This window comes from Folsomia candida, unplaced genomic scaffold, assembly GCF_002217175.1.
Source record: "Folsomia candida strain VU population unplaced genomic scaffold, ASM221717v1 Fcan01_Sc053, whole genome shotgun sequence".
Taxonomy (NCBI): Eukaryota; Metazoa; Arthropoda; class Collembola; order Entomobryomorpha; family Isotomidae; genus Folsomia; species Folsomia candida.
This window is the reverse complement of record NW_019091245.1, coordinates 512,529-525,823: the sequence shown is the minus strand read 5'-3', so window position 1 is coordinate 525,823 and position 13,295 is coordinate 512,529. Positions and strand designations below refer to the sequence as shown.

General features: G+C 35.1%; 1 protein-coding gene across 1 annotated transcript; it reads right to left on the bottom strand.

Annotated features, from left to right (window-relative positions):
* Positions 1 to 7,998: 7,998 nt before the first annotated feature.
* LOC118433462 lies at positions 7,999 to 9,467 on the bottom strand. Its single transcript, XM_035845398.1, has 3 exons — positions 8,997 to 9,467; positions 8,626 to 8,810; positions 7,999 to 8,548 (listed from the first exon to the last, which is right to left on the bottom strand). The coding sequence occupies exons 1-3, from the start codon at positions 9,373 to 9,375 to the stop codon at positions 8,471 to 8,473; spliced, it is 642 nt and encodes a 213-aa protein (XP_035701291.1). The 5' UTR covers positions 9,376 to 9,467; the 3' UTR covers positions 7,999 to 8,470.
* Positions 9,468 to 13,295: the final 3,828 nt, after the last annotated feature.

The window sequence follows — 13,295 nt, the reverse complement described above, 5'->3', positions numbered from 1 at the left end:
GCGTTAGTTGTTGTCTGGTCTGACGCAAGTACAAAGTTCGCCTCGTGTCGTGTTAAATAGTAGCATGAGGAGACCAGCCTGACTCGTATCCCACCGGTCAAGGTTTTACGTAACTACTGATTTTAGTTATCCCAGTTGGCAAACTGTTGATACGCATAAATGTTTGGCCAAACAGTTATGAAAGTAACCGTCTCAGTTTTCTCAACTCGCCTAAAATTTATTGCTTAGTTAAAAATCGAGATGGTCATGTATTTGTAAGAAATTGATTTGAATGACGAGAAATGGATTGGGATCGATCCCCAGAATATTTCGAGACTTTAACTAATGTTTGTATAGTCCAAAATTTATAGTTAAAAACTGTATATTTTATCTTGATTTAAAATGTTTTCCGTAAATTTCCAAACACGTCTTTGACCGACGAAATACATCCGAAAATTTAAGTATTACAAACTTTCGACGTGGAGGAATTTGAATTCGTAAAAACGCAACAGAACATGTCGATCCAAAGCACAATAAGTATACATACTCAATAAAAATATACATATGTTTTTTTATGTATGTCCAAGTTTTTTTATTGTGGCCGCGGTTGCGCTTTTAGATCCATCGGCATGCTCTTTCCGAGAAATTCCTGTGGGTGTAAGAAAATCGTAAATGGTCATATGATACATTATTTTTCTTTAAAACGTTTTCCGCATGCAATAAAAGATATCGGGACATACTAATAATGCGAAGCCGTGAAGTGGCACGCTCAAATTTTAATCCGACCAACTTTATTTTGTAGTTTCACTAATAATATTGGACATATGTTTCGGCGTTTTCGATAATGCTCAATTTCTGATCCGTAATTTGACCTCAAAGTTGAAAAATGCTCATTTTCTCCGTGCCAGATCAAATGCTCTAACGTCCTATTCTCTCCCTTTCTCTCTCACTTCATTCTTTTTCTCTTGCTTCGAATCATTGACCGAAATTTTAATCTTGAATCATTTTTATTGCAATTTCTTTAAATTATTGTCATCATTCTAATTATTACTTATTGCTTCAATGAATTGTATTAATTCGCTGTCTGATTAGGATATTTGAGCATCAATAAAATAAAAGTCAAATTTAGAAGCCATATTAATAGATGAAAAGACCAAATTAATCTGGGTGCATAATTTTATGATAGACTTATTAGCCTCAAAAGTAGTGAAACAGGCAAAAAAACAGCTGATAGGAATTTTTGGGCAAGCTAATTTATTTTTTTTATTCAAATCTACGTGCGATTATCTACAGAAACTGAAATTTTCAATGTGATTGAGATAAAGGACACAGAATGGCAGATCTTGAAATAAAGCGACACGCTATTCCGCATCATCATCTGAATGGAAAGACAAATTCTGAGATTTTCGAAATTCTGAAAAACACCGGAATTTGCCCCAGTCTTATCCATTGTACCATCATACGATACAATTAGGCCTGTAGTACAAGCGACAAGAAAATAATTGACCGGCTGAGGTCACAGAGGTCACCACAACTCTTGAGAGCCTCGAAAAACGGCATTTCTGAAAATCCACGCCGGATTCGAAAGAATTTGTCACTGCAAGTGTACTTGTCGAAGGAGGCGATTCACAGTGGGACAAAAATAACTCTGGACATAAGGCCCCAAAACACTATAACCAGTTTTTGCTGACGACCACGCATAACAAAACCAAACTTGCAACAACTCGGGGGCTAATGTGGCGGTACGCGTATGAAAGTTGAAAAGTTATTCACTTTTCACACGAGCAGATTTCCACTACTGACTATTACTAAATTTCCACGAGGGCATAATTTATTGCCGACAAGTCTCGTAGATCCTAAAAAGATACAATAATGTTAATCCTAGCCACCTTCCAGTTTACATGATTTTTTTGCCTGAAAAAAGTTGGCTTTGGAGGAAAATCACGATTTTTTTCAGTCCAGGTCCAAACTCCGACGATATATTGCATCTACGATACTGATGATGATAAGGTAAATTTCTGTTAATATTTATATACGTGAAAACGTTGGTTGGACTTCTAACGAAGCAAAGCACCAGCAGACGACTCCAGAACCGCGATAACGTGGTTACAGAGGTAAATTTTGGACTCCATTTCTGCTGCGGAATTTATGTAGCTCGCATGGGCGGCCTCAAAGCCCCATGCGGAGCTAAATTCCTCAGGACTATGATATATGGTCTAAATTGGAGCCAGATGCATATGCTACACCACACAAGAGCTTAGATTTTCTCAAAAAATCACTGACCAAGAAATGGAATGAGCATTCGCTGGAACGCGTGCGTACCGCGATCGAGCAGTTGGTAGCCAGACTGAAGGCGCGCGTCGCCGATAATGGAGGACATTTTCAAAACTGATTATCGTAGCTTGTACAAAATGTAATGGGCTTTCTTGTGTTGTAGTTATTTTTTCCGTCTTCAATAAACTATATTTTTTAAAGCGGTTTGAACGTGTTTCACTAGTTTTGAGTATACTAGGTACATAGTTTAAGTACAATGAAATTAATTTATATTATAACGAAAATTTATTATTATCCACAATTATGGGTGACATCTAAATTTCTGAATTAAAAATAATTAATAGGCAGAATGATAATAATTAAGGTACATATGTAATTTAAAGAAATTGCAATAAAAATAATTCAAGATGAAAATTTTGGTCAATGATTCGAAGCGAGAGAAAGAGAATGAAGTGGGCGAGAAAGGGAGAGAATCGGACGGGATGGCATTTGACCTGGCACGGAGAAAATCACCATTTTTCAACTTTTGGGTCGAATTACGGATCAGAAACTGAGCATTATCGAAAATGCCGAAACATATGTCCAATATTATTAGTTAAACTACAAAATAAAGTTGGTCCGATTAAAATTTGAGCATTCCACTTCACGGCTTCGCATTGTAAGTAAGATGAACAGAGTTCAAAGTTCCAACTGCACTTCGTCACATCCAAATCAAAATTCTTCTACTACTCCATGGCCCACTGCACTTATTGTCTGTTTGGTTGTCTTTAAATTTTTATATGATTTCCACAAATTCTTTTGTCGTCACACTTCACACAGTTTCTCGGTCGGAGGCGATTAATGTAGTGGATTTTACATAACGACACGCGATGATTTATTTAATATATTATGTACGTACATATGTATAACATCAATTTTTCGAACTTGTAATTTGCGTTTAATTATGACTTCCGGCCGTAAATTCTGCTCCCAACATCCGTTGTACGGAAATAACCACCAACACTTCTAACCTAACCCATTTTCGTTAAATTCAATCACTTAAAGTGTGTATTGTTGTATTGTATGTAATTTTATAACCTTTGCATGTTACGGCGGACCAACCGAACAATGTACATACAGGGTTGCCCATAAGTTCGAATACAAAGTTTGGACCCCTATATTTTCAGAACAGGTGAACAGATTTTATTCAAATTTGACGATTAGCAAACCCAAACATCATGGAACAAGTGTGATTTTTTTCATTATCCTGAAATTTTTATTCTTGGAATGCGGAAGGTGGAACGGAGACGTGATGCAATAGTCACTTTACAAGACAGCGCACAACGGTTGGAAAATTATAAATCATTGCCAAAATTAAAACGCTGTGTAATTTGAAATCTTTTATGATATGAAGAACATGTGAGGTAAAGTAACAGCTAAAATATATGTTTTAAACCACCACGCCCACAGGGGGAGGAGTTTTCTCCCCAGCCTCCCCCTCATGATATAGATGGAAACTGTTGATGGTGTTGGATTCCTCTCAATTTTATAAGACAAAACTATCGATATCATTTTGTCGAAATTCGACATAGTTTCGGAGATATTGTGGGATAAAGTTTCTCCATATACGACCTTTGGGCCTATTTTTGACCTTGTTGCGACGCACTCTGAAGGTTGATGAGTATTGGATCTCATGCTACTCTCAGCCGACTATAAGATCCAGGAGTTTCTCGATGCAAGCTATCCAGGTTACAGAGATATCTCTATCCACGCTCACTCCGTGGGCTACGTAGCTGACGTTATGAACGTCATGGAAATTAGACAATATGGGGCAAATGGAGATTCATGAAAAAGTTATCGACTGTTTCGGGGATACATTTTTCATGAATCTCACGTTGCCCCATGTTGTCTAATTGGGCTGGGTTCAGAATTTTGTTGAATCCTAACTTGCGGGTTCGAATCCTGGCTAGCGGGGCAAGATATTTTTGCACTTTTTTACAATCACCTGATCAAACTGAAAACTGTGTCATTAACTTCTATAGTTTAAAAATAATTAATTTGCTACTCTTGTATCGAATTTTTTGTTGATTTGAAACCGAAATGGACGACTCTGGGATTTCGCTGGATGGTACGCAAAATTACTATTTTGAATTTGTACTTTTTATACAGTGTCTGACGTAAACATGATAAATTTGAGCCTAATACATTGTACAGATCATCTTGAAGATCCCAGCCCAAATCCATTTGGAATTTTATTAGAATTTACGGAAATAGCTCAAGCGAGATATGGGAAAGAATACAAAAATGTTATTACAATTCATATTAAAAAATTCTTTAGTTATATGCAGATACATATATGTTTCATTTTGAAAAACAATAATCCCAATTTTCTTTAGGTTACAAAGTCGACGGGGTTAGAGAAATTATTTGCAGCTCAACTTTTCGATTCGTATCTCGTGAACCTCCAAGAATATGTGGCAGAAAATGATGAAACCAAAACATTAATGAGTAATAATTTGCATGTTCCTAGTAATACATATAAATCTATTTTATTAACTATATTTTTTTAGGTGCGCCAGATAGTTTTGTGACTCAATCACCTTCCGATGATAAATCATGTCCTTCAAACGATGGGAGCGATTATGAATATAACTCTCCAGTTAAGAAGAAAAAACGCGATACGATTTCCAAAGAAAGAAAAATTGAAATAATTGAACTTTGGGATACACATCCTAGCTGGAAATGGGATACGTTAAAGAAGAATGGATGCCCTGAAGTTCCCAACCAGAGGACCCTTTACGGCTGGCAATCACAAGTTCGGAAAGGTCAAAATAAACGTGAAAAAATGCAAGATATAAATGCTCATGTGTACAATGAATTCCTTGAAGCTAGAAAGTCGTTCAAGATTCTTCGCTCGTCTCATTTGCGTCAATTCCCAATTCAAAAATACTTGGAAATCAATGATTTATCATTAAAATTCAAAGCGACTTCGTCTTGGCTGGATAAATTCAAGAAACGGAACAGGATATCGTCGAGAAAGATTACGCAGCTTGTCAGCAAACGCGAGGTTAAGAGTGGGCATGAGATTTTGGAGGCTGCCAAAAAATTTCAAGCTGAAATTATCAAGCTTTCTCAAAATTATGATAAGGACCAGATATTCAACACAGATCAGTGCGGTTTCCAGTATGAGCTAACGTCAGCTCGAACGCTTACCAACAAAAACGAAAAAATTGTGTTTGGTTATTCTCAATCGCCAAAAAATTTGGCCACACACAGCTATACGGTCCAATATATTATACGCATGGCAGGATATATAATTGGAAACGTTTTTGTCTGCTTGCAAGAACCTGGTGGAAAATTCGGTCCACGATTTCAGTCCGATGTAAATTCATACCTGCCTTGCAATGTGACTGTAACATGCAGTACGTCCGGAAAATTATCTACTTCATTGAATGAATATTTTATTGAGAAGCAACTAGTTTCATTCGCTCCCAAAAAATTTATACACATTGTTGATTCTTGGGCAGGCCACACTAATTTTGATTCCTATACAAAATACTTTGGAGAATGGAATGATACCGAAATTTTGCTAAAAATAATTCCCGAAAAATGTACCCCACACGCTCAACCACTCGATACAACCTTCCACAGGCAATTGAAAAACCTGGCACGAGAAATTTTATCAGGGCTAGAAATTTATTTGAACGTTGACGGAGTGAATCAAAAAGATAATGGGAACACGCGCAAAGGTGTAATTAAACTCTTTTCTGCATTTCCAATTAGTTGCACCAATATTGAAACCCATGATTCAATACGCTTGGTATTCAGCAGGATTGACCACAGAAAAAGTAGAATTTCAGAATATTAAGCAAGTTTGTTCTACGTTCAACGATACAGACAGCTTAATTTGTGAGGTGCGCGATTGTGAAAAACAAAGGTTCATGAAATTCTCGCATTGCAGAAAATGTATTTGCATACATCACGTATGGATTGAAAGTCATTTTTATTTCTGTGAAGAGTCTCCATTTCCGTCCAAATAATAGTCACATATTCTATGTAGTTAGTAAATTGTGTAGTTCTATTAACGGTCAAGCTATACTTGACTATAAGGTAAGTTTAACGGTCATCATCAATTCGTGTTAAGATAGCTTAAGATATCCATTACTTTTTATTCACTCGATTGACCAAAACCAACAAAGATTTGTAAAAATATTTACATTGCAGCCATAAAATTTATTGTATTAAATCCAAGTTTACGGGTTGATCTCAATGAATTGGTTGATTTTTCATATCATGAAGCAAATATAAAATAAAATCTTGTTCATCCTAAAAAAAAGTGACAAAAAAATATCTGGCCCCGCCAGGATTCGAACCCGCAAGTTAGGATTCAACAAAATTCTGAACCCAGCCACCTAACCAACTGCACTATGGTGGCACTGGAATAACGGGTGGTATTAGTAAGATTTATGCTATTCCATGACCGAAGTGCAACTTTAGTGATGCTGCTCCGCCGACTAGTCCCATTTTTGAAATCATCATTCTCTGGTCATAGGGCCCATGGAACTTAATAATCGTCATTTTCGAATTCGGACGGACATTTTGCATAAGTAAACAAAGTATGAAGTGATTCCTGCGTTGCGAAGGTCGTCCGTTATCCTCCTTAGCGTTCAGTTAAGTACTTCCTGACTTCACAAGTGACATTCAGAAAAAAAGGAGTCAACACTAGAGCAGAGGTGGGCAATATACACGCAAATGTATATTGAATATACTTTACCAATATACTCAAATTTTCAGGGTTGGGTCAATCCTGATTAGTGATTAGATGATTACTAATCGGGATTAGGATTACTCAATCCCAATCCCTAATTCTAATCCTGACTTTTTTGTAAAATAATCACCAATCCCTAATCACCAATCCCAAATTTTGGTGTCTCTAATTCAATCCCTAATTTCTAATCCAGCAATTACCAGAACTAATCCGCTAATCATGATTAGTTTCGGGATTACTTTGCTCCATCTTGTCTGTAGAAGTGGAAAACACAATAATCTGGCTGATTTGAGAGGGTAATCATCCATCACAGACAAATAAATTTAATTTTTGACGAAGTTGGATTCAAAATATATATAATTAAAAATGACCGACGTCCAGAATTTATCAAGCGAAGAGTATCCATTTATAAGAGTATCCATTGAGTATCCATTTATACTTCAGGGTAATTCTTCTAAAGCGAAATTTTTGATCAAAAGTCAGTAAAAGACGACTGAAAAGTCGAGTCAACTGAAAATGTGATTAGTTGTAATAAAAGGCCAACGTCAAATTTTACATCACATGCAAAGGGTAGTTGTACCAGACCGACACACGCAAGTTAAAATTTCATAATTTGTGTTGTTAATAATATAATTTGTTAATAATATAATTTGTTAGTAATATAATTTGTTAATAATATAATTTGTGTTGTTAATGTAAACCTTCCAATTGCAAAGTATCCGGATTTTAATCACCAATCAGTAAACTAATCATGATTACTTAATCCCTAATCCCTAATCACGACTCTAAAACCTTGTCAATTAATCCTAATCTAATCACAAAAATCAGGATTAAGTAATCCCAATCCCCAATCTCAATCCCGAAATTCTAGAATTTAATCCCCAATCCCCAATCCTAATCCAAAAAATCAATTAATCACCCAACCCTGCAAATTTTATGTAAAATATACTATACAATATACAATATACCACAAAATTAAAATATACAATATACAAATATACGTATATAATATACTGGATTTTATTTGCAGATAATATACATGTATATTCAATATACTTATAAAAACCAGAGCAAATATAATATTCGATTACAAATTATTAACTTTCAACAAAACCATCTTTAACAATCAACATCTCAAACAATGAGTCACTCATAATTCTACGCTTTGGAGATAGTATCATTCCAGCATAGTTAAACATCTGTTCAGCAGGTCCTGATGATGGAAGCGTCGTATTATATTTAATGAATAAGCCCATAACGGATGAGTATTTCTGAAGCATTGCCAGTCCTTCGTCTTCGTTGTCCAAATATTGACAGGTTTGTAGTCGTATTTTATTTTCAATATTGTGCAACCCTTGAGCCACGTTGGCAGAAGAAGAGAAAGCAAAAAAATCATCGCTTTCCTTGGATAACTGTTGATTTTCATAAATTTTACTGCTGCTTGAACTCTGTGATAGGTCATTGATTAAGTTAGTTGTCGTAGGAATGAGTTCCTTTAAATCTGCAACATGCTAATTCAGCTGAATAGCGGGTCAAGTCACTATCAATCTGTATTTACAAAATTTGTAAGTATATAAATACAGATATTGTTAAATATAGTACCCAAAAATAAGTAAATGTTTTACCCAGTGTATTGTGACCCCAAGAAATCCACGACTCATTCCTTTACAAGTCCAGGCGTCCTTCGTAATGCAACAATATTTGACTTGCTGAATTCTTGCAATGAGTTTGGATTTGGCAGCAAGGAATTCGTCATTTGTTTGTCTTCCCAGCATTCTTCTGGAAACCAACTTTGCCGCTGGATTCAATCCTACATAAATTTAAATAATAGTCTATATATACATTCTGTAATATTAATCATTCATTTTAGGTAGCACTAGTAAATAAATAGTGTTAATTTTGATGTCAAAGTTGCAAAACAAGGCAAATCAAAATGCTCCATAATTGTACACAACCATATCAGAAAAAAACAGGTTATAATTAATTGTTGATTTACCTTTTACTAGTTGTTGAAACGCAGGCTGCTCAATTGTTGACAACGGATGCATTCCTTTCACGATGAAATTTAGCACGAGCTGGTCCAATTTGGTTGTCCTTGATTGTTTTTTCACAACTTCTTTTGTGAAAACAATATTTGTTAAAGTGGATTGACCGCAACGTGCGTTTGCAATTCGTTCGTTTTCATCGTGCTTCTTCTTCTTAATTGCAGGAATCTGGACCTTTTTACGACTTTCATAATCCTCAATTGTCTCTGGGTGCTTTCTCTGAAAGTTGCAAATGCAATACAACATTACTGGAGTATATTTATTTGAACTCCAAGAACGAATATGTACATACATATATGTATATATGTACATACATATTACATACATCATGTACACATATTTGATGAATTCGGGAAAATTATTTAATTTCTTACCTTCAAATGAACTACGAAATTTCCGGTCGCAGCTAATGAGCCAGTAATAAGGGTGTTAGTCGAGCAAAGATTGCATTGTGCTGAAATTCTTTTTCCATTGTTCTCAACCGACTTAACTACAAAGAATGTTCCATCTAAAATGACAGGGTAAATTCTCTGAACATCAGAGCTATCAAACTCACTAGCATTTGACATTGTGTGGTTTAACGAAATGCAGAATTTTAATTTCGATTTGAGTAAATAAATATGACGAAACAAAGAATGAAAATCCTAATCAAATGAATGACCCGCTCGAATTTTGTGCGCAAGACGCAACATGTATATTGTATATTAAGCCAACCGTTTTTCGCCGAATATACAATATACAATATACATTTTTGTAAAAATAATTATATACAATATACAATATACAAGAAGTATATTATATACTGTATATAATATACTTGTATATTCAATATACATGTATATTGCCCACCTCTGCACTAGAGGTTCAAAATGAGTATGAAATTTATGTATATTTTTAGATTTCCAAGGATTTCGGAAAAGCTTGGTTATTATCTATTTTAAGGGCAAAATCCTGTCACCTTTCTTTAAATTTACTGCTGGTACGAAACAAATTGTATGTGGTATAAATATTTCTGCTAGATATTTTGTATGGTTAACATAATATGTGACACATAAATATGTAATGTATCTACAACGAGGAGTTTGCAAACCCAAATAATTATATAAGCGTAATCAATAGGTAATCAATATTTTTTCCATACTGTACATACATACACTCATGGATTACCGATATGCCATACATTTATACCTGTGTATGCATATTAAAAATTGCACATGAATCCACCCAAACCGAGTACGTATGTTTGCGGATAAGCAGGTTATGTAGTTGCCAACGTGATTACAGATATGTGCATAATAAAAATCTGTATGTACGTATTTTACCATGCACACAGTAAAACACACTTACACCAATTTATCATACTTTTCAAAGTATACATATTTACATACACATATGTATGTATGAACTCGAAGGCACCTGATCGCCAATTCGTATGGTGATAAAGATCTGCATGAAAAGGTAACAGCAGATTAAGTGTCGAAGGGACTTGGAGCGTAATTTTATTAATATGAATGTGAAATTTTACTATGTACATATGTATGTGGGTACATATGTAGATATGCATGCAGGTTAATCGCAGATATTACAAGGTGATTGGGTGACTTCATTAATTACTCAGGCAAATTGGACAAACTACATATACCGAATTAAAAACTAGCTGAAAGTTAGGCTCAATATGGTACATATTCCAACAAGTCAAACAAATAAAAATTTTAGCAACAATATTGTGAATAATTGCGAAATGAAAAAAAAAATCATTTCTTCTCCAGCGCGGTTATTTATTCAAAAACAGATAAACAAAATATGACTACTTCAACTTGATCAATTTTAAACTATCCTCGAAAGTAACTAGAAATAAAAGCAAATGACAACTGGACACAGTTTCTACCGATCTAATAAGTTGCGTGGTTGATTTATTCAAGACTTGGTACGTCAAAGGGTTTAACTATCAATATTGATTGATTAATTGATTAGGGTTTTATTAATCGTGTCGAATAAGAGTCAGTACAAGTACTGCTTTTCATCTTTAAAAACCAATCTTTATTTCATCCCCATAAATTCGGACGTATTTATTAATTATAATCTGGAAAGAGATATTCCATTAATTATTAATTTTAATCTAGCCTGCAAACCATACAATGGATTTTTGCAGCAGATTACATTGGCTTGTTCTGCACCACAACGAATTCAGCCAACATGAATACAAGCACGGGAAAAACACTCCGACCACCGTTACACCCAGCATAAATTTTTCATCAGTAATAAATACCCCGTGTAAACTCTCGTTTTTAGTGCACAAATTGCACAAAGTATTTTGAATTCGAACCCTAAATTTTAACAAATAAACGATTCTAGTTTTTAAAAAATATTAAGCTGTCGGGCTTACGCTATATACATGGATGCACATGCATATTATCTCATTAATTGATTATAACTATTTTACTATAAGTATTTTCTGGATTTGGTTATTACAAACCTTGATGCGTATAGATCCGAAAAGGTTACAAAATTTGATGAATAATTTGTAGTCACCTTTATCAATAAACAAGTATGTTCAACAAGCAGATTCGTTTTACCAGTGTTCCAAAAGCTATTACGGCTCTACATTGGCCAACCAATGAATCCCTCGCATCCTCAAATATTCCGATCGTAACTTTCCATTATTGGATTCTGCTACGCTTGCCCAACCAGCTTCCATTCTCCATGAATCAGAAAAAGGTTGTTGTTAAGAATTCAAAAAATCCTCGACATTTGTTCTTAACGTTAGCCATTATAGTTCACAACGCGGTAGTATTCAATTGGCTAGTGGACCAATGGTGGTATCCAGCAGAGCATGTTGCTCCTACTTGGAATTTCGTCTTCATGTACTACTGCCTAATATTGTTCTTCATGTACTACTGCCTAATATTGTTTTCCGGAGTTATGGTGTTCGTAATTCACTTGACATACCTGCAGGAAGAAGTAGTAATTCTGCTAAATTCTTCCCAAAACGTTGAAGTTCAACGTTAGATGGGGCCTTACATTCAAATATTAATACAAACCTTAAAATAAAAGTAAATTATGTAGACCGGTTCTATATTGTCTGTGTTTTCCAACTTTACTATTTCTTAGTAAATATTGGACACTTTTGTATTGGTGCAACCCATGACTGAAGAGCATTTATGGGGTGCAACATTCCTAAAGATTCAGCTTAATAAAATTATAATATCGCTTGATCTTTAAATTCCAGATGAAAGTGTTTGCTCTCCATATGAAGAGTCTATCGGTCCCCCGCTGTGCTGGGGAACGATGGAGAGGGGAGCTGTTGATAACATTTCAGACTACGAATACGCTCTCATGGGCGGTTTCAACCAGCAGACGATGCATTCGCTTTACTGTGTGGAGCATGCCACCTTCACAGCACCAAAGTAGTGTGGCAACTGAGGTGAGTTGAGGTGAGTTTTGTTCCAACTCACCTCACTCACTTCATAAATGAGTTGAGTTGAAGAAAACCTCAACTCAACTAAATACTAACTCACCTCAACTCACCTCAACTCACTTCATAAATGAGGTGAGGTGAGTTTAACTCATTTGTGCACTACAAAAAATTATACCGGTAAATGAAAGTACATACGTGTCAGTATTTTGTATTTTACGATATGTGAATGTTTTATTGTGCTCAAAATTCTATAAATCGATGTAATATTCGCCAGATTCGCCTAGCATTTTTGCAGCAACGAATTCACAAATTGTTTGTCTGAATGACTTCTGAGATCTCGCTTTCAGCCATCCTTTGGAATGAGTTTTCATGAACAATTCGAAATGGTTGGTCACTTAGTAAAATGAATTCGGTTAAGAAACGGCGAAATCCTTCTTGGCTGTACACCTGTATAAATTAGCGTTCGAATTAATACTGTTATTATACGTAATCAATCAATATATACATATGTCGTTACCGGTACCGGTAAAGGTTGATCCCCATTTGATATAAAAAATTGTTTAATTGAATTTGCACCGGCAGGTTGTCCTTCAGTTTTTTCCAACTTTTGAGGATGCTTTAATGTGAAGTGAAGCGAATTTACATATTTGAGGAAACACTGCCTTTTTTCATGTAGGATTTGCTATAAAATTTAAACCCACCCACCCAGAATTATTGGTTTGAAAAATAATTGGTTCGGCTACAAATTACAATGTGTATAATATAGATAGTAATTCCTGCAAAAATTGCATGTATATGACTGTCCATCGGCAGACAAAGAGAAATGATAGCG

What these genes read in the sequence shown, in the direction of transcription:
- LOC118433462 (XM_035845398.1), bottom strand. Translation starts at nt 9,375, where the DNA reads ATGATGTATGTAATATGTATGTACATATATACATATATGTATGTACAT. An exon ending in GTTTCAACAACTAGTAAAAG is followed by an intron (nt 8,811 to 8,996) that starts GTAAATCAACAA and finishes AAATTTATGTAG; the next exon opens with GATTGAATCCAGCGGCAAAG. An exon ending in TTGGGGTCACAATACACTGG is followed by an intron (nt 8,549 to 8,625) that starts GTAAAACATTTA and finishes TTGTAAATACAG; the next exon opens with ATTGATAGTGACTTGACCCG.